The following is a 26735-nucleotide window of genomic DNA, read 5'->3' on the forward strand; positions in this document are numbered from 1 at the left end:
GTTTAGGCCTTGTAAAAGTAGCCCTAATATTGCGACGGCAAACTAATACTTACGGAGAAAAAACGAAGCGTAAAAGCTTTGTGGATCTCCGTAAGTGCTAATTTGCATACCCGAAGCGGCATTTCGACGAGAAATGCCCCCAGCGGCGGCTGCGGTACTGCATCCTAAGATCCGACAGTGTAAGTCCCTTACACATGTCGGATCTTCTGCCTATCTATGTGAAACTGATTCTGTGGATCAGTTCCATAGATAGAAACAGGGATACGACGGCGTATCAGTAGATACGCCGGCGTATCCCTTTTGAGGATCAGGCCCTATATTCTCTCGTTTTGTTGTAAGTATACAGACACTCGGGTTTCTCATCAGGAAACAGGCCGACAAGAATCTCGACGAGAAAACAGAGAGCAGGATCTCTTTTTTTCTCGTCGAGATTCTGGGCAGAATTCCAGACGAGAAACCTCGTACACATGCTCGGTTTACTCGGCCAGCAGTTTTCTTGCTGGTTCTTGCCGAGAAAACCGAGCATGTGTACGAGGCTTCAGATACAAGGTAAGCTTGCCGTGAACAACGCAAAGGGTTGGCAACTAGTCGGTATGCACAACCTTTCTACAGACTTTAAGTTTTGCTGAACTTGCATATTTGTGTCTATGCAAGAGGGAATGTGGTGCACTGCAGAAACCAGCCTGGCTTGGGGTAAACAATGACTAACCAGGAAAATACATCCCAGGTGATCAACTTTTCCACCAGGAGGCTTGGCCAGGGAGCATCAGCTAGGGTTGTGTGGCTACAACAATACAAATAGTCCCCAAACTGACTGTTAGTAGCTTCATTATTCTTTAATCCCTTCTGGCTTTAACCTGATGTACAAATGGGATTCAACACGGGGCTCACTAACCTGTCAAAACAATCTTCTCTCTACAGGTTTAAATAAATCAACAAAAGATTTCAATTCATTTGCGCTACACAATTATACGAAAATACACATTTACTTTTATAGAAGTTGCTACAGGTAATTAGCAACTTCCTTCACAAGGAGGAATGAGTATACACCTGTAATGCTGTCTACTAGCAGCCGCAGTGAACTTTGGAAGGTCTTTAAAACTTTTTCAGTGTTTGAGTTGAACTGAAAGTGCTTTGGTTTGTTAATTAGGTTTGAAGTATTGTAGTTTTTCCTGGAGACATACACACAGTGACACACCAGGGCTATCTGTTAAGCAATTTGTACCATTTGAATTCACCTAGTGGCTTCCACTTTGATTCTTGCACTTGAGTCCCTTTGAAATGCAAAGCTGTCTTTCAATGCAAATTGTATGCCTACTGGCCCAATAAAAGGCTTTAGACAGGGAGGTGCCTATCAAAGTGATAGCTAGTCAGCTGCCAAGGAAGGTGAAGGGAACAGCCGTGAACCAGGAAGAAGTGGATCAGAGTTGAAGAAAACTCCAGGAGAGAAGAGACAGCTGGCCAAGCAAACACATTATGGCAGTGGACCCATTGGGAAAAATTTATGTGGGTTATCTTTTTGATAAGGAAACCAATATGTACCCCAATCCTGTAAGGCATCCTGGCATGAACCTCAACCACCAAAACTATATCCCAGCTCCTTCGCAGTATTCAGATTTTGCGAGCTATCATCATGTTCCTGGAATTAACAGCGACCCACATCATGGGCAGCCTGCGGGCACCTGGGGTTCTCCCTATGCTCCAAGCAGAGAGGATTGGCACTCCTATCCACCAGGACCTGCTCCATCCTCAGCTAACCCAGGCCAGATTGGTTTCAGCCCTACAGATTTTAACCCTGTTCAGCCACCGGGCACTGGACTCTTACCACCTGCCATCAACAGCTCAGTGCCACCCTTGTCTCCTAACTCTCAAAGGCGCAATCCTTATGACTGGATGAGGCGCAGTGGAGTACCAGTCAACAACCCTACCAGTGGTAAGTAGAATACAATACTGACTTTGGAAATAAGCATACATTTTGGCATGAAGCGTATGTTTTCATGTTATTAATAGGTCTTAAAGCGCTTACAGTTTTTTTTAAATGTTATATCTATCAATCGGGTTGTTGTATTTCTAACTTTGCCTATTACAATCTTGTACCATCCTGCAACTATTTCATACATTATATTAGCAAGCCAGTTCTACCCAATGGCAGTACCAAGGGGCAAGATTTTAGTATGTTGCTCATCAGTTATTAGCTTGTTTTTTCCGCCAGGGTGAAACATTTTTGAAAAAATTGTTACCTAATGTGTTTACTATACCTATTTTTATTAGTATTGTTGACTTACATACCGGTACTTATTTTTTTTACTACAGTAAAACCTTGGTTTGCAAGCATAATTTGTTCCAGAAACATGCTTGTAATCCAAAGCACTTGTATATCAAAGCATTTTTTTACAGGGTATAAAAGAGAAGAGAGGCACCTCTAAGGCCCCATGCACACGAGATGCTGCTAAACTCGAGTTCAGAGGCATTTGGGCATTTTTTTCAACTGCCCCTGAACACATTTAATGTTATCCTATGTGTCCATGCACACAATCACGTTTTTTGGCGTTTTAAAGCAGTTGGGTTTATGTCCGTTTTTTCAGACGCAAAATTTTGGGTTCAGAAGCGTTTTATTTTTGCGTTTTAAACTTTGGGAGGGTCTACAATGTCTTTGAGATAAGCGCTGACAGCCGCAAACGCGGTAAAACGCCGCTAATCGCGGCAAAACGCTGTCCAATTCGCGGCAAAAACGGGCGTTTTAAACGCCGGTTTTTGCCTTTGAAAACGTGAGTTTAGAGGTGTTTGTAATTGCTTCTCGTGTGCATGGGGCCTAAGTGTAGCACTAAGTTGCTAAATGTTGTACCTTCATTAAATGTAACCATATTGCTACACTTAGAGGCTCCTCTCTTCTTTTTTATAACCAGTTGTGACATGACGCTACTATATCAAGACATCACTTGTATATCAAGGCAACATTTATTAAAACATGCAAAACGCTCTCAAACTAAGTTAATCTCAAACCAAAGGTTTTACTGTATTATGTTTACTCACATGCATTCTTAAAATTTTACACATATAGATCTTACAACTCAATAAGTTTAATGCATTAAACATGCATTATTAAATTCATGCAGTAGTGTTTAGATGTATTTTAGACAAGTGAGTGTGTCTCCACTGGATTAATCTGACAAAAAAATACCATGCAATAGACCAAAAATTTACAGGCACTGCTTCTCGGGATGATGCAACCTGATTAGCATAAACATTTTTTTTTCATTTGCAGACAGTAGTTTTCGCATTGAACCTTATATAATGTTTATTAATGGAAAACAACTATAATTGCTGAGTTCTGGTCATGATGTACTAAACAAAAATGGGTAAAGGGCAATGCATGAGCATGATTTCATTTTATACCTACTACAAGTTGATGCAACAGGAAGGAGACATACCGGTAGCTTCCTATACAAAATTGCTGTGAAAGGTAGCCATTTGTCATTGCGTTACAGCTGGCCATACATAAAGGGATATGAATGTTCAGAAATGAATCACGGATATTAGCCACATTTATCCACCTATTGGTGCACGTTAGGAATTTTCCCAGTTATAGCTTTTGCAAGATGGAACTTTGAGTAAAACTGTCCTATGGTTATAATTTGCAATGCGGCACTGTTTTTAAAATATAAGCTTGTGAGCTTCAGTTGAGGTTCAGGCCAGGGTGCGATTATTGGAAAACTGCAGATATGGTTCAACCTTTTTTTTCTTTAATTTACTACTAAATCTGCTACTTTTTTCTTTTTAACTTACTACTAATTTTCTCTTTAGTGTACTACTAATTCTGTTGTAAACCATAGAAAGAATCACAGATTAATTCGAAGAACAAGAATCATATAATAAACCCTTTTTTGATGGCTGTAGGCCCTCAGCAGACCCAAACTGTTTTTGGTCTATTATTAATGGGATCAAGGCGTGATTAACCACGCTCTTCTATAGAGATTGTTGGGTCACCAATATCCAATATTCTCCAAAAAATGCTTTACAGGCATACCCCACTTTTAAGTACACAATGGGGTTTATTTACTAAAGCTGGAAAGCGCAAAATCAGGCTCACTTCTGCAAAGAAACCAATGAGCTTCTAACCCCAGCTTATTCAATTAAGCCTGGTAATAAAACGTGGAAGCTCATTGGTTTCTGTGCAGAAGTGAGCCTGTTTTTACACCTTCCAGCTTTGGTAAATAAACCCCATTGTGTACTTAAAAGTGGGGTATGCCCGCACTTGGTCAGCAGACAGTAATACGTCAGCAGCATAGGCTTAGGGCCCGTACACACGATCTGAAAATCGGACGAAAAATACTGCTTTTAACGAGATTGTATGATAATCTGATCATTGGTACAGAGCTTTTGAGAGCCAACAGTTCATCCAATATTATCCGATCGACAAACACGAAAAAAAAATTTGTACGATACCAGATCGTACGATTTTCATTTAATAAGTACGTTGTCATCCGACGTTGTCATTCACTTCCAAATGTTTTATTCTGTCGTACGAGTATTTATTACTTTAGTAAACTCCTCAGGTTCAATATATACGACTAGCATGCAACAACAAAAAAATGGACGCTCTGTTGTTCGATTTTCGGATCGTGTGTACAGGGCATTAGAGAGAATCAAGAGATCAAAAACAAATGAGCCCCTGGACATGCATCAGTTTACATACTGGATACAATAACGATCTGCTATCATATGCGTCAGTGGCTGGATTAACTTTACAACGTAAATACATTTTTTTTTCTAGGCTCAGCCATGTTGAATAATCATCAGTATCGAGAGCTCAAATTTTAATTGTGTCTCTAAAATATTCTCACCCAAAATGTCAAAGATTTACGTAAAGGAGGCAAAACTGTGAATTTTTCCACTGCTGATTTATTAGCAATGAATGTTGTAGATTTCAAACATAACAGCAACTTCTGCAGTGTCTTGTTGTGTACTACGCAGTAATTGTGATAGGTTTTCTTTACTCCATATTAAGGTCAATATTCTGTAAAGTATGAAATTTCTATATTTTACAATAACTAGAAAGCTGAAAGATATATCATATGCAGCTAAAATAATCGTAGTTTATTGTATCTCAGTATCGTTCTAACTCTTGCTCAATTCTTCAACATATTTTTCTGAAGTTGTCTGTTCTGTCAGCAAATATGAACTTCAACCCCGGTTTATAATGTTGTGCGTTACACATGGCCCATCTTGCGTTTTATTTACATTATGTATGCATACACACAGATGCACATTCAATATCATGTCAACAGTCAAAAATACAAAACCAGAGGCAATAGTAAAAACATAGTGGCCAGCATTTATAAATAATTATAAGGTACGCTCTTGATAAAGTGATAAAGATACTTTCCATTGTGGCAGAAGTATTTGTTCGGGACAAAAAAGTTTTGGTCCCACATTCAAATTTTTTTCTTTTTTTTTATGTTTTTTATTATCATTATCAAAAAAAATGTTATTAAGTATTCAAAACCAAGGATACATGTTCACACCTTCAGGTTTATTTATTACAGGTACTATCAATTTTTGTAGTGCTTTACATGTTTATTAGACACGCACATCAGTCTCTGCCCTTGAGGAGCTTACAATCTAAGGTCCCTAACTCACATTCATGCATATACATACTAGGGCTAATTTAGATGCTAGCCAATTAACCTACTAGCATGTCTTTGGCGTGTGGGACAAAACCCACACAGCCACAGGGAGAGCATGCAAGTTCCATGCAGGTAGTGCCGTAATTGGGATACAAACCAATAGCCCTAGTGCTGTTCAGTAGAAGTAATAACCACCTAGCCACCGTACTGCCCATGTTTAAAACTAAACATTTATACTAATAGTAATAACAACAAAAGCTAGTTAGTACAGAATTAAAAATTAAAAATTATTTTTAACAGAATTAATTAAAATAACTAGATGAAAAGTATTCAAACTTCAGGGGCAACCCTACATAACATCTATGATGTAGAAAATATAATATTTATATATTTTTTTCATAAATCAAACATAATGTACAACATGTTCATTATTTTGTTTATTACAATAAACCTTTATTGTGAAAAAAAATATATATTTATAATAGCAGTTGTTATACCAATAGCAAAAAATAATACTTATTATTTTTATTAACAAAATAATAAAAAGAATAATACTTTGTACTATTGTTTTTACTATGAATATTATTAATATATATAAACATTAGAGAAATAATAATTTACCTTTGGGATTTAATAATTTCCCCTTTAGGATTAATAAAGTATTCTGATTCTGAATTATTATTATAGTCATTATTACAATAATACAAATACAAATTATTTTTTACTATTACATTTTTTATATTATACTTCTGTAGGTATTGATGGTGATGAATAGCGTGTGCTTCTATTCTACAAATAAATATTCAAAGATTAAGGGTAACTATGTAGATCAAAATAATATACATTATTTTTTTTTTCAAATTATTTTATTTTCAGAAATAAAATAAAAATTACAATAAATCACAATACATATCAATATGGACATAACCTAGTAAATGTCAGCAGGAACTAAAAAAGACTTACAGAGAGAGGGAGATCTCCACCCTTCAGATTTGAGAAGGAGAGAAAAAAAAAAAAAAATTAAAGATCATACATTGTAATAAAATATGTGAGTATTAAAAGTTAAACAATTAAAAAAAAAAAATTATATATTGATGTAAGAAAGCGAAAGGACTCCTTATATAAGCTAACTCAATATAAATAAGGATACTTAAAATCTCCTGGTGCCCCTATCGGGTTCTAATATACATTATTGTATTATAATACTTTTATTAGCTATCTCTAGTTTGCAGTATATGTAAAATGGAAATGGAATTAAAGCTCCCACTTTCATGTATCGCCGATCACTACATATATTCAATCCACAAACTATTTCACTCTTTTGTGCATTCTACAGGCATACCCCACTTTTAAGTACACAATGGGGTTTATTTACTAAAGTATAACCATATGGTACCACACCGTAAAAAAAAAAAAAAACGCTGGTAGTCTTTGAAGCAAAGGAATATACAATATAACATTTCCTACCACAAGTACACCAGCTTATGTACAAACCCAAACCGTCACCAGTATTGGCTATTACCTGAAGCATGACCCTTTTCTCAAGACCGAAGATAACAATTGTTTTAAGATCCAAAAGGTCTTGCAACTCTAAATGCTCATTTTATTGGATATCGTTATTAAAAATTATTGTATCTATGTAGTTTAAATTAGTGCAAACCGAGTGAGCCACACCTGTAGGTATATAGAGGTATTATATACTCTAACATCTAGACCAGCTTTTTTCAGAATGGCTTCCTTGGAACCCCAGGGTTTCCTCAGAATAATGGGAAAAGCGGAGCTTCTGCTCTAATTTCTAAGTTAAGCTAATGTGAACCATGCTAGCTGTTTGTAAGGTTGTTTTTTTTTTTTTTACAGTGACCAACATTGTAATGGCCATTTTCTCACCACTAACCTAACAGAGCAACCTTTCCACTGAAAACAAGTTTAAGGGGGTCTTTATCAATGACCATCAATGTGGTGTGGGTTATGCACCATGAGCTGTAGATATAATAATTTTTAGTAGGATTTACCTGAGATCTGAACTTTAACTTAAGGGTTCCTTACTGTTGATACAGTTGAGAAAGGCTGATCTGCTGGTGTATTTAATTATATAATAGTACATTTTTTATGAGTGTAGTCACATTGGATAATTCTCTGAAATTTCCAGAAACAGAGCAGGGTTCCTAATTCAACGTGGCTTTTTGCCATTGTGTAAAAAAACAAAAAACAAATTGGTGGCCTACCTCCTAATTAATTGTTTTCTGATTAAGATGTTTTACAATACTGTGACTCTAGCTTTATATGTAACAAAATATCTGAGTTCATTGTTCATTGTTCAATGTGACTGCTAGTAGTAATATGATTATATGCTCTTATTATGCATACACAGGCTATTTAGCAATAATACATATGATAAAACATATCAGTCTTGAGAGGTCGTAATCTACTAAAGATGCTAGGAACGGAAAGATTTAGGATTACCTATTCGTATTAGTGATATGGCATTAGGGTCCTATTTGAAAAATAAAATATCAGCAGACTTTTTATTCTTGCATGTTTGTTTTTTTGGTTGTTGTCACAAAACTATTTATAGATAATGTATGTATCAATGAGACCTTAAATGTATTGTCTCCGTTTTTGAAAGACTCTATAGTTTTAAGTGGCTGTCAACAATAGTTATGTAAACAAAGTAAACATAAAAGAGTAAGAAAGAGGTTTTGGATGAATTGTTTAGAGTACCAGTAATACAATCTAATTAAGAAGTTTCTATTCTGAAACAAAAGTTTGTACTTTCCCAATTGTTTTATTCATTGTGTTGTACAACATTCATGGACAAATAGTACTAACAAAATTATGGCTACCCATTCACAATATTGTGATGGCTATGCAGGACCTTAAGAGGCCATACAGAAAAGTAGCAAAGAGATATTTCTTGACTATATGGTCTATTAGGCTGATTTTGCATGCTATCTTCTATTAAAACAGTAAAAATAGATGAAGCTGGTTACTACTTTGGTGGTCTTTTTTTCTTTAATTTGTGCATAGCCCTACAGACCTTTATTGGATGAGTCCAGATGCTCAAATAAGCCCAGAAACAGCCTTATTTGGGTAGAATGATATTGCTGGGGTAGGAATCATTAATCTAGATCAGTGGTCTCCAAACTATGGCCCGGGGGCCAGATGCGGCCCTTTGCTTGCTTTTACCTGGCCCTTGAGGCCATAATTCCTCCCAATGAGACCAACAATGGGGACCAATGACACCAATGATGGGGAACAATTTCTCCCAATGACACCAACGATTGGGATTTTTTCCCAGTGACACCAAGAATAGGACACAATAACCCCCACTGACACCAATGATGAGGCACAATTACTTCCACTGAAACAAACGATAGGGCATTTTTTTCCTCCACTGATGTCGGGACTTTTCTACTCCCAATGGCCACAGTCCGGCCCCCCTAAACTCTGAAGGACAGTAAACTGGCCCTTTGTTCAGAAAGTTTGGAGATCCCTGATCTAGATGAATGTCCATGACAGTAAACTGGCCCTTTGTTCAGAAAGTTTGGAGACCCCTGATCTAGATGAATGTCCATGAACATGTACTCTAGCTTTATATGTAACACCAGTAACCAAACATTTATGCTAAGGACACGCAATCCGAATATTCGGACAGTGTGTACAGCCACCTGTCTGACAGAAGTCGGTCTCACAACTGGCTAATGTCGAACGGGCATGCCGACAGCCAACAGCTGTGAGCGATGATCATTCTGTTCTGCCGGGGAGCTGGCAGCCCCCCTGTCAGAACACAATATCACAGCGGGGGGAGATCCCCGCACTAACATTGCATAGTTAGTGCGGCAGCCTCTCAGTTTTTTTTTTCTTTTCATTTAGCCCGCTAGGTTGAACAAAAAAAAAAAACCTTAACATGTGTACTAGGGTTTAGTCATAGACTTAAAATAAGGGTTTGCAGAATGTTCAACCTTGTTCAATCTTTCATAGACGAATGTGGGTAAAAAAAATATTTTGTAGAGATGGAAGTTTCTCTACAGTTACCAACAGTCTTCTTGAATGTCTATTTTGTTACTGAAATATAATTTAATATAAAACACTGTACATACTTACTTTCTGTACCTGCAAGCATGCTGTCAATATGATCCCTTTTTTGGAGGAGAAAAAAAAATACTTTTTTATAGATCAGTTGTAATATTTTTTGTCCAAGGAATTGTCCAGAGGTCTTGTGCTTATAGTAAGCCTGAAGCCTTGTACACACGACCAAGTTTCTCAGCAAAAACCAGCAAGAAACTTGCTGGGAGATATTTTTTTGCCGAGGAAACCGGTCGTGTGTACATTTTCGTCGAGGAAACTGTTGAGAAACTCGACGAGTAAAAAAGAGAGCAAGTTCTCTATTTGCTCAACGGGAGTCTCAAATTGGCTCGTTGAGTTCCTGGTCGGGCTGGTTTCCGACGAGAAACTCGAGCGTGTGTATGCTAAGAAACCCGCGCTTGCTCAGAATAAAGTATGAGACGGGAGTAAAAGTAGCATTTGTAATGGAGATAACACATTTTTCAAGCTGTAACAGACTGAAAAGTGCAAATCGTCTCTTAACAAACTTTTACTTAACACATGAGATTAGCAAAACCAGCCCCAAGAGTTTAGCCAGTGGAATCGAACTTCCCCTGCCGTTGTATGTGTTGTATGTCACCGCGTTTGAGAACGAGGAGATTTTGTCTTGGTCAGTGTGTACGCAAAGCAAGCTTGTCGAGTTCCTTGTCAAGCCTAACAAGGAATTGGATGAGGAAAACGATGTGTTTCGCCCGTCGAGTTCCTCGGTCGCGTAACGAGGCTTTAGTGCATTCTAGTTGCTAGTGCATGCTCAATGTTGTTAAAAAAAATACACATTCTATTTAATAAACTTATTAGGACATATTTTTGATGGATACATTATGATATAGGTTTCATTAGCTCTATTCTATTAAAATAACTAATAAAGCAAAAGCAAGCTTGTAAATGGAGTACCGTATATTGTTACAAATAAATATGAAGCTTACTTGATGCATTTGGAAATAAAAATTTGAAAAACTAATTAGAAAAGGCAGCAATTTAATTTTGCTTTTGCTTATTTAAATATATAGATTATTTAAAAAGATTATTAAGATTAAGATTATTTAATTTAGAAGTAAATTGTTTTGGATCCTTAAATATTAACTTAACAATTAAATAAATATGTTTTGAGAAAGACTAGAAAATATGTTTTCCATATACAAATACTCCATGTGAGTTTGCTAGATTTGGTTAGGATTTGTTTCTTATTGAGTATTTATTAATATTTATAACTTTTTTATTTTGAAATGTTATTACAGTTTGGCTAAATCAAATATTTTATTTCCTATTGGTTATAAGCTCTGATTTATTGGCATACCATACTTTTAGATTATTATGAATATATTTTGCCTCATCATGAACTTAATAGGGTATTCATAAATTACTGTCTCCTACTCCTACTACTGGCTTTAACTTTTAAATTTTGTCAAAGTAAGAAATATAATACTAACGCCAACATAAACTGAGTTTTTTTCTTTTATATAGACATTAAATTCTAAGTTAATTTATTTAGGGGAAATTCTATTTATTCAATTATTTCTTGTGTTTGGTTGGTTAAAGTAATTTTTCTGGGTCAGTAGTAATGTTAAGAACCTGGTATACACCCAAGATTGTCAGATAGTCAATGGTTGATATTATTGTTGAGGGCTATGGTCTGTAAACTATACTCTTTATAAAAAAAACTGTTGATAGAAGACAGCACCCCTGTAAAGAAACATTCACACCTCTGTACTTTTCATTCACTGCATTCTCAGTACTGTACATTTCTAGCACATTTTACTTGCATTATTATTCATCCCTACGGAAGATGAGTTTTGATGGAAAGTGCACTGATGATGCAACATGATTTTTTTTACACACCGCACCAAAAAACACACATTGAAAGTGCAGTCCAATTCTGATTTGCAGATAGTCAGTATTAAAAATTGCCCCACCAGATCAGTCTATAATTGGGAAGAAATATATGTGATGAAGAGTCTACAGCTATCAATATACTGTACATATAGATATTTCTTGTTTTGTATTCTGTCTGAACAACAGAAATGGCTGAACAAAAGTAATCTCATAGATCCCTCCATCTAAGGCCTCGTACACACAACCGAGTTTCTCTGCAAAAACCAGCAAGAAACTTGCTGGGATTTTTTTTTTGCCGAGGAAACCGGTCGTGTGTACATTTTTCGACGAGGAAACTATCGAGGATCCCGTCGAGCCAAAAAGAGAGCATGTCTTCTTTTTCCTCGACAGGAATGGAGAAACTTGCCTTGTCGAGTTCCTCGACAGCCTAACAAGGAACTCGACGAGGAAAACGATGTGTTTCGCCTGTCGAGTTCCTCGGTCGTGTGTAGGAGGCTTTATGCAAGCCTATTTTATTCTTCCAGCCAGCCAGCACCCTGAGCTGTCAAAATACCCAAACAGTGACTGCATCTGATTGGATGTAGTCACTGTTTGGCTAACAATTTTTATCCTGGTTCCCTCGACAAAATTCAATTGAAAATTCAACAACTTTTGTCAAGCAATGAGGTGCAGATATGGCCACCAACAGCTTGAATCTCAGCCAACTCAGCAGGAATCAGGCAACATTTGAGCCATCTGTGGCAGCCTTAAGACTGAGTAATTATACAGGAGGAAGAGCTAAACATTAATGGTCCATTTCCATTTAGGGAGGGAAATTCAATTAATGCTGGGGGGGCATGAGCACAGACAAGACCACACTGTAGTGACATATGTCATATGGGACCAATAAAGACCTGTACAGTGCAAATATGTCCCCGTGCTGCTCCAATGCATTCATATGGATATAGCCTAAGGAAAAAACCCGGTCACCCCCTGTTTAATTGCCAACTCAAAATCAATATGTGTAATACAATGGTGTCGCGCTTTTCTCTAATTACTTGGGTTGATTTACTAAAACTGGTGCAGCTCTGAACCAATCAGCTTCCGTTTATTGTCAAAGCTTAACTGAACAAGCTGAAGTTAGAAGTTAGAAGCTGATCGGCCACTAGGCACAGCTTCACCAGATTTTGCAATATCCAGTTTTAGTAAATCAACCCCACAGTGACATAAAGTAAATAAAAAGAATAAAAAAAGCAAAGTGCAGACATTTTCCTCTGTACATTTTTACATTTTCTATATATGTTTCACTATGTATGAAGTGTCATACACATAAAAATCAGAACATCTAAAATTATTTCAGTCCACAACTCCTTATATGAATAAACATCACAAGTGACCCTAAAATGAATTTCCTACGCTGTTACTGATAATGATAATTGAAACCGGTTTGAAAGCTATATTAGACCTTTTATTTAGGGTGAGGGCCACCCATGAAGGTGAGGGTACACCTTTATCAGCATGTGGTGGAGTAAAGTGGAGAGGACACTTGGAAATTTGTGTTCAATTTGTTTATTTATTTTTTAATTCACACTGGTGAATTTCTAAAGAACTCAAGATATTTCTAGATGTGTACGATGCTTTGTCCCTTTCGATATTACCTCACATAAGGAGTTTGGGACTGAAATCATTTTAAATATACATATTTTTATGTGTATGACACTTGGTAAATAGTGGAATTTATATAGATTTTTTTCTGTAATGTGCATTTATAATATAATATTTTTTGTGTTTTTTTAGTTTGCTTTTTTTCTTGTCACAGTGATTAAAGAAACACTATTTTATTACACAGTTTTTGTAACCTGCCTGATAAATAGTCCCCCCCCCCCCCCCCACCCCCGACTCAAATGCAGACGGTAGTTGTCATCTTTGATGACTCATAGACATGAGATTATCACATGATCTGTCTTAAAAACAATGTCATCCCATTCCTTGTAGTAGCCTGAAGGGTATGGAAACTTTCAAACAAAGTTCTGTAGCCTTTCCCCCCCACACCCTAGAGCAGGACTAGCCCACTTTCCTTTGCTCAAAGATCCATACATACTGAGCTCTCACTGCTAAGTTCCATTGCAATGCTTACATGCAGTCTTCATTCTGATATCCATGCATGTGCAGTAGAACCCCATAGACTTCTCTTTCTTCCCAGCACAATTTGGACAGTTTGGTTAGGGACCATATACATATTTTTTTATGATATTGTTAGCTTATAACTGAGTGTTCAAGGTAAGATGGTATAATACAATACATTTACTTCTGTGTCTACCACACCTTTTAAAAGTCCCAACACAGGACAATAAACCAGCAACTTGCTGTATACAGATTTCCTCATATATAGTTATAAGCTGGCACACAGTAGCTCAGGGAGACCTAGATGTACAAGCAGCAGTGTGGAGGCTGATAGGAAAGAGGTTAGTTTAATTAAATTCCTAAGTACTCTATAGTCAAAGCATTGATTTTGCCCTGAGTTGTTCAAGACTGAAAGATTACTGTTTGTCTGTGTGCACTTCCATTACTTTGCCACCAGCCCAACCATTAGGGGCGCACGCAAGCCTCCCCTTATCCATGCGTCCGGCCGCCGATCTACCCACAGGGCGCTGGACTATGGATCCCAATGGCGGGGGTGAGTTTTTTTTTAAGTAAGTGATTAGAGCCAGAGGCTCTAAAAGGCTTCAAAAAGGATGGTCTCCCACCCAGTTGCGTGACAATAGATAATTAATATCTGCTATATTCACACTGATCCTCACCAGCCAATCAGGAAGCGGATCATGAGACCCATCACCCGATTGCCCCAAAAGGAGATGTGATCCGATTGGCCACCAGGAGGAGGAGGAGGGAGGAGATGCTGGGGAATCGAGACCAGTCCACAGCCGCCGCCGCTACCTGGAGCACTACCGGCGAGATTGGGTAAGTCCTGCCCCTGACTTACTGACTGACCGACGGGGGTGGCCAAATGAGTGGGGGCTTCAGTGCTGTCTGTGACCCGAACGGGGGGGGGGGGGTAGTGGCAGCGGGTGGATTGTTTGCCCCCCCCCCCAAAAAAACTAGCCGCCACTGCTTGCCACACATACTAATTTTCATAATTCTCAATCAATCAGCTGGGTTAGGCTTTAACAGGGGTTCACTATTTTTAGGACAAGAGAGCACCAGCAATGTTAAATGTTCCCCAACCTCCTCTAATGGAACCCACATACATATTTGGCTGATTGAAACAAGTGCTCAGATCTGACCACCACTATGAGAACCTTTAGGTTGCCATATTCTGTGCTGAAGGTAATTGTGATATTTACATTTTAAATGTAACCACTTGAATCTTTCCACCTTTCCACATAGTCTATGCCAAGTGGTTTCACCTGTCCTCTTATAAAGAATCATACAATTGACCCTCCGACAAGAGCAAGGGTTAGAAGATAAAGCAATAGGATACTGGAACCTGTTCCCTCCAAAGAAAGTGGAAGTAACTCTGCATGAAAAACAAAATAAGCATGTTTGTAATCTGCAGTTCAAAGGCTACCTGGGCAGCATTTAAAAAAGAGTACTAGATTAACCCTTTCAACTCTACAGAGCTATTGTCTTTGCAAATCGTTACCTTTTTCTTTGTAGTGTCAAACAAGGTCTTGTAAACTTTTTCAATTCTGCTTGAGATAACCCAAGATAAAAAAAAAAGGGCCATAACATGTAAAAAAAAAAAAAAAAAGCCCAGATCAAATGGCAAAATTAGTTTCTTAATCCATTATCATGCATTTGGCAGTATTTTTTATTGTAGGCTAAATAAGACATAGACATGAGACAATTCATTGTTTTTGGTAGGGTCTGTTCCCTCCAATCCTGTCTCCTGCATATTGGGTGCCTTATCTTTTATTTTTGCATTGAAGCCAAAACCTTTTATGTGTGTGCACAGCCAAACCCTTTTATTTAGATTTGGATAGAGCGAGGAAGGGCTAGAATCCCTGTGAGTTTTTCTAACTGCTGTCTGTGTCCCTTTTGGGAAGATTCACTCTCACTGTGGGTCCTGGTGACCATTGTCTCCACCATAGAAAGTGATGGAAAATCTAACCATACCTCCCAACTTTGCCTTATTTGAGGCACTATCCCACTTTTGGAACCAAATCCCTCTGTCTCCTTTTCAGTTGTCCCTCATTTTGAACAGATGTGTAGGTCTCTATAATAAATGATAAATAATAAACATTTAACTACCCAAAGTGTTAGAGCCGGTTCATACTTCCGCGGCACAACTTCAGGGGCGACTCTGCAAGTCTTCCTGCAGACGACTTCAGAGGCGACCTGCAAAACGACTTCTGTATAGAAGTCAATGCCTGTCGCCCTGAGCCGCCCCCAAAGTCGTGTAAGAACCTTCTTCTAAGTCGGAGCGACTTGCGTCGCTCCTATTAGAACGGTTCCATTGCATTGAATGGGACGTGACTCAGCCGCCTGACGAGTCGCCCCAGTGTGAATCGGCTCTTAACCATCACTAAACACATCATACAATATTATAACAATATGGTTTTAAAAACCCAGTGTAAAAAAACATAGTGATGGAAAAAAGTACTTTTGGGTTTAGCCAATCATTTTTGCCAAGTAATTCTTCAATGACCACATAAATGGGTGGTACAGTATGTCTAAGCATACTTTGTTTTAAAGGGTATCCTTTTTTTTTTACATTTTAGCAAGTTGGGAGGTATGGGTCTGAGTTGCCACAGGAACAGAGGGTAAAGGGAAATATTCCAGTGGGTACACCTGTTTTGGTGACAACAGTCCAAGAATGGAATATGCTACTGCTTTGAACAGCTCTCTTCTTGCCTCCTGCTGTGTCTCTGGGACAGAAAGTGAAAGGAAATCTCCCCTATTGGAAAAAAATCCGACAGGGGTCATAAAGCGGTAGCAAACCAATGGAGATTTTTATAATTTTTATTTTTTAACGTGAAAGGCAAAGTTACAATTTGCTAGTATACATTGCATACTAGTACATTATGTGAAACGTACCTTAGAACAAAGCCCTTCCAGAGGTGAGATATCACCGCTGACAGGGCTACCATCTTCACTCGATCTTCCTTCCGGACCCCAGCTGTGTGAGTGGCTGGAGCTGTGATGACGTCACTTATGCGCATGGGCACGGGAGCTGCCATTTACGGCACAGGACTCTGAAGGAACATCCCGCATGGCTGTTCCTTCAACGCGCTAGCGCTGATGATGTCACCTTCTGCAAGTACAGTAAATATCCCCTAGACGGTGCACCTTTTTATAGGCTTACCTATAGGTAAAATTAAGGTATGAGGCCTCGTACATACAACCATTTTCCTCTGCAAAATCCATCAAGAAAAATGATGGCAGAACATTTTTGCAGAGAAAATTGGTCGTGTGTATGTTTTTCGTCGAGAAAACTGTTGTGGATCTCGACGAGAAAAAAAGAGAACATGCTCTCTTTTTTCTCGTTGGGAGTCTCAATTTCCTCATCATGTTTCTCGTCGGGCTGGTTTACGATGAGAAACACGTTTGTGTGTATGCTTAGAAACCCGCGCATGCTCAGAATAAAGTATGAGACGGGAGCGCATCTTTGGTAAAAGTAGCGTTTGTGGCGTACAGCCATGTCCCTATGCAGATGGATGGATAGCTGTTCCCCTCGTTGTGATGAATAATGTTGCTTTGTAATGTTTACACTGACCTGTCTTCGATTCTGTGTTATGCACCTTGATGTTTTATCCTATTTACCATACTGATGATTGTAATGCCGCGGAGGTTCCTGTGGACCCCCTTTTCCCTGTTTATAAATAATAAAAAAAAAAGTAGCGTTCGTAATGGAGATAGCACATTCGTCACGCTGTAACAGACTGAAAAGCGCGAATCGTCTCTCACCAAACTTGTACTTAACACACAGTAACATGAGAGCAAAAGCAGCCCCATGGGTGGCGCCAGTGGAATCGAACTTCCCCTTTATAGTGCCGTTGTACGTGTTGTACGTCACCGCGTTTGAGAACGACAAGATTTTGTCTTGACAGTGTGTATGCAAAGAAAGCTTGGCAAGATTCTCGACAAGCCTGTCAAGAAACTCATCGAGGAAAACAACGTTTCTTTTACGACAAGATTCTCGGTCGTGTATACGAGGCCTGAGAGTTTACTCCCACTTTAACTATTCCATGTTCTATTTATGTGATAGTAAAGTAAATATATACAGAGAGAAATACAGGGATTACCACTTCCTTTTAGGTTGGGGGGCTGGGGTTGATTTACTAAAAACAAATAGACTGCTCCAAACCTTAGTAAATGAGCAGAAGCTCTGCTGACTTCCACTATCCAATCATGTGCAAGCAATATAGTGCTGTTTTTTTTTTTTTCATTTTCCTTCCATGTGATTGGATATTCTTTTCAAATTGAAGCTTTACCTCATTTACTAAGCACTGGAGAAACTGCACTTGTAGAGTGCAACTGCGCTTTACAAATTGCACTGTTTATTTGGCTTTAGTAAACCAACCCTTCTGACTCAGAACAGCCAATGACACTGAGTGAAGTCAGAATTCCTAATGTTCATACTGATCGGCTTGACAGCCAGGTATTCAATATGAGGTCAGCAATGGCAGCCTTTATAATTTTTCTATATAGGTTTCCTTTATTATGTGAAAAAAATTATTTCAGTGTCTGATGCATCATTATTAGTAAAAATGTATGTGGGTTATGAAAAATAATGTCCCTTACATAAAATATAAATGTCTCCTAAACAGTTTGGATATGTGATGCAAAACAAGGTTTCATGACCTGAACTGAACTATAATATAGAATATTATTACAAAGTGCATTTATACGTAGAACAAAATAAATTTGGGTTGTTCATGTTTTCTGCCCTATGAGGAAAGGTCCAGATGCTACAATAAAAAGTCATATTTTAATATGTGTATACTATATGTAATTAGATTTTGAGATTTTAGATCAGTACTACAATAATTACAATTATATATGTGTGAATGTTAAAAAAAACTTCAAGTTCTTTTTACCTCATAAATTGTTCCCAGGTCCATAGAGCAGGCAACGCTATTCATCTTCAGAGTACCCTTGAATCCCCAAAATCGTAAGCGCTTTGTTATGCAAATATCAACCACAACTTCCACTGTCAAGTTCTGGCCTGGTGTTTGCATCCACCCCTTCCTATTGGTGAGTGAGACAACCCACTGCATCCAATGGTCAACAGGAAGGTGTGCGAGAATTTGAGCCAAAATATTGACCATGGAAGCGTTGGTATATATTTGCACTTGGAGGTGCCTACTCTACAGACCCAGGAATATTTTATAAAGCAAGGTGAGCCCACAATCTTAATATGGTTGAGCCTAGTAAGATAATACATAATTCTAAGTAAGACTGGTTGAAATGACCAATGTAATTTTAGGATCTCCATATAAATATATATATATATATATATATATATATATATATATATATATATAGACCTAAATATTGTTGCATGATACTGCATTTATATCTCAAATGTAGCATGTATGGAAAGCCCCACTGGTGTCTGCATTGCAATATATCAGTTGGGTAAATGTATATGCCTAATTACCTACCTGCAAATGAATCTAAACACTAATGACACTAATACTGTAAGATCCTACCTTTAATGTACCATATAGTACCCTGAAACAGTTTACAGGGCAGCACCCTGCTCCAAAGAGAGCTATTCAAGGGTCCAGTTCCTAACAACCAGATCCCTTCTAGCCCCAGAGCTTTACTAAAGAGTAAATTGCTTACCTCGGCAAACCTGTGTTTGGTTTAAACACCCAACCAGATACATTTTTTTTCTTTAATAAAAGCATTTTGTTTTAATCTGAATGTGTCTTTGAAGAATGTACAGAATCTCTTAAATTTGGGTCATATGCAGGGGCGGACTGACAACTCATGGGGCCCCCGGGCAATAGAAGATTATGGGGCACCCAGGCTTACAGATGGCCACCACGCCAGGAAGCAGTGTAGAGGCAGGGCAGCTAAAATCTCTGGATTTTCACATCAAAAGCATGTCATTTTCGGACATATCAGGGACAGATGTAAAAAAAAAACAACAGATTTTTACATACTGCCCAAGTGACTCAATGGTCAGTCCGCCCCTGGTCATATGTAGTACTGAGCCCTGCATCTTTGCACATAAAAAGGCAGCAATCTAAAATAAAACATAGCCTTAGCCTTCCCTGAATAAATTAAGGTGCCCAGATTCAACAAGCAGACAGAGTCTGTTGTTTGGCACCTTGTCTCAGCTTGGCCATGCATTCATGTTTAGGCCTATGCATTGAGGAGGAAGGAAGTTCAGCAAGAGACCGCCACAGACATATTGGAGGAAGGGGGATGGCAAGTTTTGAAACTTGTTATAAGCTGGCCATAGATGGAGTGATTTTAGGTTGCAGGAAATAAAATCACACAATTCCCTCTTTAACACAGTCAAGTTCTATGGGAAAAATCCCTCCTGTGGAGCCATTGTGTTCTCCTGGCTGAGGGTGGCAGAGGCTGTCCCTGTCCCATTTTTTTTTTTGTCAATGCTTAATTGAACGAGTCGAAGTTAGAGGCTGATTGGCTACCATGCACAGTTGCACCAGATTTTGCAATTTACAGTTTTAGTAAATCAACCCCAATGTTTTTTTCACGACGTGAACTGGCAATCTTTTTTCAGAATAATACTACTGTATGCATGGTTTAAATCTCGGACGGTTCCTGCTAAACCGGCTTACCCCATCTTTTCACTCTGGCTATATTTATTTAAAACAACATTAGTAATGTCATGCATTTAGGTTTTTAAAAAAAATTTTTTTTTACCACAAAACATTTAGCAGTAGTATTATTCTGTAAAAAGTTCACCAGTTCACGTCGTGAAAAACAACATTGGGGTTGATTTACTAAAACTGGAAAGTGGAAAATCTGGTGCAACGATGCATGGTAGCCAATCTAGCCTCTAAGGCCTCGTACACAGGACCGAGTTTCTCGGCAATAACCTGCTGGGTTTTTTTTTTGCCGAGGAAACCGGTCGTGTGTACACTTTTCGACGAGGAAACCGTTGAGGATCTTGTCGGGCCAAAAAGAAAGCATGTCTTCTTTTTCCTCGACGGGAATGGAAAAATTTGGCTCGCCGAGATCCTCGGCGGCTTCACAAGGAACTCGACGAGCAAAACGATGTGTTTCGCCCGTCGAGTTCCTCGGGCGTGTGTACGAGGCTTCACTTCAACTCGTTCAATTAAGCATTGACAAAAAAAATGGAAGCAGATTGGTTTCTATACGGAGCTGCACCAGATTTTGCACTCTCCAGATTTAGTAAATTGATCCTACTGCTTCCATTTTATGCACTCGATGTCAGACACAAACCAGGTGCTCAATAGTTACAGGCCACAGGAGACAGGTAATAGCAGAATCTATATATATAATTGCCTTTGGAGAATTGAAAATGTTACTGGCTTCTTTTTTCTAATGTAAATCAGAGGAAGTCATGACTCCGAGAGGCTTCTGTACAGGAAGAGGGAGGAGAAGAACACGAGCATTGATTCATAATCATTGTTCCCAGGCTTTGTCCTGCCCTGTTTTAGGGCGGAGGAACACAAAGAAAAAGCTTTGATCTTTGACACAATTCTTGCATTTTAAATTTAGGCGGTTTTCCCAGTTAAAATAAGGAATCAGATTGCATGAGAAAGTGCAGTGGACAAAACGTAGTTCAGGCATACCCCACTTTTAAATACACAATGGGGTTTATTTACTAAAGCTGGAAAGTGTAAAATCAGGCTCACTTCTGCACAGAAAACAATGAGCTTCCAGGTTTTATTACCAGGCTTAATTGAATAAGCTGGGGTTAGAAGCTCATTGGTTTCTTTGCAGAAGTGAGCCTGATTTTGCGCTTTCCAGCTTTAGTAATCAAACCCCACTGTGTACTTAAACGTGGGGTATGCCTGTACATGTCCTTACAGCTTTCTCTTTGGTGACTTATCTGGGTGTAAAATGCTGCTTCTGGCTATCGTGCAGATCATATTGAATTGACAACCTTCTATCATAGATGAATATTTTGGTATATTAAATATAAGATCATAACTATGGCTGATGGGGTGCCATTGCTTATCCAATGTGGAGCACCTCTCTCTGTTCTCCTTCTTAAAGGCAGTGGGGTTGATTTACTAATGAGAAACAGACTGTGCACTTTGCAAAGTGCAGTTGCACTCTGCGAGATCAGTTGCTCCAGAGCTTAGTAAATGAGCAGAAGCTCTGCTGACTTTCATCATCCAATCATATGCAAGCAAAATTGCTGTATTTTTATTTGTTTTCCTTTCATGTGATTGGTTACCTTTTGCAAAGTGAAGTTTTACCTCATTGGCCTCGTACACACGACCGAGTTTCTCGGCAAAAACCAGCAAGAAACTTGCTGGGAGATATTTTTTTGCCGAGGAAACCGGTCGTGTGTACATTTTCGTTGAGGAAACTGTCGAGAAACTCGACGAGCCAAAAAGAGAGCAAGTTCTCTATTTCCTCGTCGGGAATGGAGAAACTTGCCTTGACGAGTTCCTCGACAGCCTAACAAGGAACTCGACGAGGAAAACGATGTGTTTCACCCGTCGAGTTCCTCGGTCGTGTGTACAAGGCCATTGACTAAGCTCTGGAGCAACTGCACGGCAAAGTGCACAGCATATTTGCCTTTAGCAAATCAACCCCAGTGTGTCTAGTGGTACAGAATACAAATTGCTTTCATGGCATGTATATGTCTATTTTATTCAAAAATTATTTATCAGATTTTATTGCACACTGTATATTACTGTGTAGCTAAACAGCTGTAGGTGCCTTGTGCTTCTCTGCCCCATGGCAGTCACTTGGCCTTCTATTTCTATAGGCATGCCCTTGATTCTGGAACTCTAGAGTTTACTAAGGCCTCGTACACACGACCGAGTTTCTCGGCAAAAACCAGCAAGTAACTTGCTGGGAGATATTTTTTTGCCGAGGAAACCGGTCGTGTGTACATTTTCGTCGAGGAAACTGTCGAGAAACTCGACGAGCCAAAAAGAGAGCAAGTTCTCTATTTCCTCGACGGGAATGGAGAAACTTGCCTTGTCGAGTTCCTTGACAGCCTAACAAGGAACTCGACGAGGAAAACGATGTGTTTCGCCCGTCGAGTTCCTCGGTCGTGTGTATGAGGCTTCAGAGTAAAGGCTAAGCCCAACTTGGACAAAAAATAAAAACAAACAGTGTCCGGCACATTCACCCACTTATCAATCCAGCGCTGCTCATCTTATAGGCTGAATGTGTGATTTAACCACCTTGTGAGCCGAGAGCATCACCCGTTACCACCCCATGCTCACCGTAGAATGCTGCATAGTAATAATGTGGCACTGCTCTCTCCAGCATCTACAACTGACCCATTTTTGGATTTAGAAGAGGGTGAGGAGAAGTCATACAGTTTTTTTCTCTTTTGGTAAAGGTTTGGGTGGTGCTCCAATGGAGAAAGAGTGTGAGTTATGAACAAGAGGGAGGAGAGCCCTGAGTCTAGAGTTGGGCTTCAACATTTGATGACATTTAATGCTAATATACAATTATTCTCCTTATCAGTCATATTGAATAACAATTATCTATGATGCTATCTGTGGGTAGTCTAAATCTGGCCCAATAAGTGTCAGTTAGAAAAAATTGCAGCTTATTGGAAATCACTATACAGGCAAGAAACAACCGATCCCTCTTCAATGGTACCGGACCTGTCTGCCAAGTCCCATCCGTTGTCTTCTGGGGGCATCTGTCCATCTACGACCATCTAAACAAGATCACTCCCTTTTATGCAGGATTGGTTTGTTTTTAAATCCATTAGATGAGCTAACCTTAGTCGTCTCTAAGGACAATTCAGGAGAATGGAGGCTCATCCAGTGGAGGCTGAGATTTGCTCCAATGGTCAAATATCTCCAATCCACTTGCCAAAAAGTGATCTACTAAAAGGGTTCATTCTCCATCTCAGGATTCTCACCTCTGTGATATTACATCTCTGTAATGAAATGCAGAAGTAGTGCACTGTGCTTTGAAAGGTGAGGAGGATCTTACATCATAATTCCCCACTCCCTCTGGCAATAAATGAAATCCATTAAATGCTTACTGCTGTGAATTGAGCCAATAAGTGAAGGGATACATGGTTCCAAATGGCCTCTTTGCCAGTCCCAAACAATTAGATCAGTTCTCAATGGTGAACCACTTTGCAATCCTTTAATAAGATTTGAGTAAATTGCCTTTTCATGAAGTTCTAAACTACGTTATTTTCTAGTACAATGCATTGATTTTAATACTGTTCACTAAGGGGCTTAGAAGTTATAATGTATCTTTACTGCTGCTCATGCTTGCTTGTAAAGGTACAATTTGTTTTTCTAAATACCTTTATCTTAGTGCAGTCCTCCTTCACTTACCTCATGCTTCGATTCCTCACTTCCTGTTCTTCTGTCTGTAACTCCACATAGTAATGCAAGGCTTTCTCCCTGGAATTTTTTTTTACCTTTACAACCCCTTTGAGGCAGCCATACAGCCTGAACCAGTTACATTGATGAAGCAACAAGCAACTCTTAAGGGAATGTGCAGTGGCGTAACTATAACCTTAGCAGATAAAACACAAGAATTTTCAGCAGAACAGTTAAAGGGATACTAAAAGTTTATTTTTATTTATTTTTAAACAAACATGTCATACTTACCTCCACTGTGCAGTTAGTTTTGCACAGAGTGGCCCCCAACCTTCTATTCTGGGGTCCCACGGCAGCTCTCGCGGCTCCTCCCCGCAAAAGCAAACCCCTCTGGGAAGCTCTCTCCCGAGAGAGTTACCTTGCGGGCACGCTCCCATGTGATACACTCGGCGGCCATAGCCGCCGAGTGTATGACTCAACCCCACCCCCGGCGCCGCGTCATTTATTTGATTGACAGCAGAGGGAGCCAATGGCTGCGCTGCTATCCATCATCATATGAAGAGCCAACAGGAGCTGGGGGAAAGCAAGGCTGGATCGCGCCCAGTGAGATTCAAAGCTCAGGTAAGTAAAACGGGGGCTCGGAGGGGGGGCGGTGACTGCAAAGTGTTTTTTCACCTTAATGCATAGAAACACAAAGCTTTACAACCCCTTTAAGAATGGAGGAAATAGAAATAAGGGTAGTGGTGGAGGGACAGGAAGGCATCAACAGTAATTAAAACATTGTCAGAAGTTCTAGCCCTTCCTTACTCTATTAGAAATGTGTTTTTGATTTTTTTTCTGTGTCTCTGTTGGAGAGATTTCCCATCACCTCCTGCATCACCTTCCTCTTACAGGAAGTGAGAGAAAATTTCCCCAAAAAGGAAACATAATGTCAATATAACCTCCAATATGCAGTTGCCTATAAAAGGTAGCAAAATTTGAAAGAGTAAGCAATGTTAGTGTTTATTCAATGTTAATAATAAATGCTTCAAAGATTTTTTTAAATACCCCTATGCAGTTCTGTAATGAATAGTACATATCAGAGCTCCTCCTGTTTAGGTGAAGGTCGTTCCATTACAGATGCCGATGTTGTGGTACCTCACCCCTTGTTCCTCTTCATCCTGCCATTTGCAGGGCAGGTTAGAAATCACAATGATGTGCCCCCCTAGTGGCCTCTTAGGGCTGTTCAAACTGCATCGGTAATAGGTGGACCTTCATCATTACAACAGGAGGAGCTCTGGTATGTACTATTATTGGATACAGAACTGCATAGCCGGATTTTTGTAAAATCTTCCTGAAAGTAAAATTACACTTTGAAACCTAACACTTTAACAGTAAACTTACACTTTAAGGTAGATGCCTCAGTAATAGCTCAGCTTTGTCCTTACTGGAATTACACTGAATGATTACTTAAAAATCAAAACATTTTGTTAAACTTCTCTCATTTAATATCTATGGGTACTTTTAGATTACGATCTACAAATTATGTCTGGAAAAAGCGAAAACTGGAAAAACAAGAGAAATTGAATTTGCCTACACACAGACTTGAATCACACCCTTTCCTTGTCTAAGCTGTAAATGTTAACAATGCGATCTCAGAATTTTATAGGTTTCTATTTATGATGTATAATATTTGTATGTGTTATCTGTCAACATATAGAGAAATACTCAAAAAATAAATCACAATTATTGTCAATGCTCATAAAAGTCATTCATAGCATATGTAGATACATAATATACTGGAGACACTGTAAATTAATTAGGAGCAGTAAAAAGAATTACAGTCAGAACTAGGTTACTGAAAGTGTACGTGTCATAGAAGGACACACATGTGAGAGTCAAGAAGAGGCTGCACACCCCAATAATTGTGTTTAAGAAAAATATGGAGACTTCCCCACTGTTTTTTTTTTAGCAGCAAGAATGAGTCAATAGATATAGGTATTGTAAAAAACACTGATTATTTTATTTTTCAATTTATTTTTTTACATTTTTCATATAGAAAGTTAAAATACGAGCTCTGGTTTGTGTACATACAGCGAGACAAAAATGGCTTGACAAAGATAATATACATCGAGAAATGGTACATCTGTGAATAATATTTACACCATCTGATGCATAAGAGTGACACTGAAATTGTACGTAAACCCTAACGACAAGCTTCTCTTATTTGCTCTCTCAAAGATTTTTTTTTTAAATACCCCTATGCAGTTCTGTAATGAATAGTACATAGCTCCACCTGTTCAAGTGAAGGTCGTTCCGTTACAGATGCGAATGTTGTGGTACCTTACCCCTATATTGTCAAACATATTGGGACACCTGCCTTTACACACAGAATTTTTAAGGCATCCCAGTCTTAAGCCTTGTACACATGACCGAGAAACTCAACGGGCGAAACACATCGTTTTGCTCGTCGAGTTCCTTGTTAGGCTGTCGAGGATCTCGGCGAGCCAAATTTCCCCATTCCTGTCGAGGAAAAATAAGACATGCTCTCTTTTTGGCTCGACGAGATCCTCAACAGTTTCCTCGTCGAAAAGTGTACACACGACCGGTTTCCTCGGCAAAAAAAAAAAACCCAGTAAGTTTCTTGCTGATTTTTGCCGAGAAACTCGGTCATGTGTACGAGGCCTGAGTCTGCAGGGTTCAATATTGAGTTGGCCCACCCTTTGCAGCTATAACAGATTTAACTCTTCTGGAAAGGCAAGGTTTAGAAGTGTGTCTATGGGAA

At 38.9% G+C, this 26735-nt stretch overlaps 1 protein-coding gene across 1 annotated transcript in view; it reads left to right on the forward strand.

Moving 5' to 3' along the window:
- The first annotated feature begins 1185 nt into the window (after positions 1–1185).
- Positions 1186–26735, forward strand: part of CDX1 (caudal type homeobox 1) — a 46976-nt gene continuing 21426 nt past the window's right edge. Inside the window, exon 1 of the mRNA XM_040345014.1 lies at positions 1186–1933. Coding sequence (XP_040200948.1) covers positions 1477–1933 — 457 coding nt within the window. The 5' untranslated portion in view covers positions 1186–1476. The remainder of the gene's footprint in view (positions 1934–26735) is intronic.

Source organism: Rana temporaria, chromosome 3, assembly GCF_905171775.1.
Source record: "Rana temporaria chromosome 3, aRanTem1.1, whole genome shotgun sequence".
NCBI lineage: Eukaryota > Metazoa > Chordata > Amphibia > Anura > Ranidae > Rana > Rana temporaria.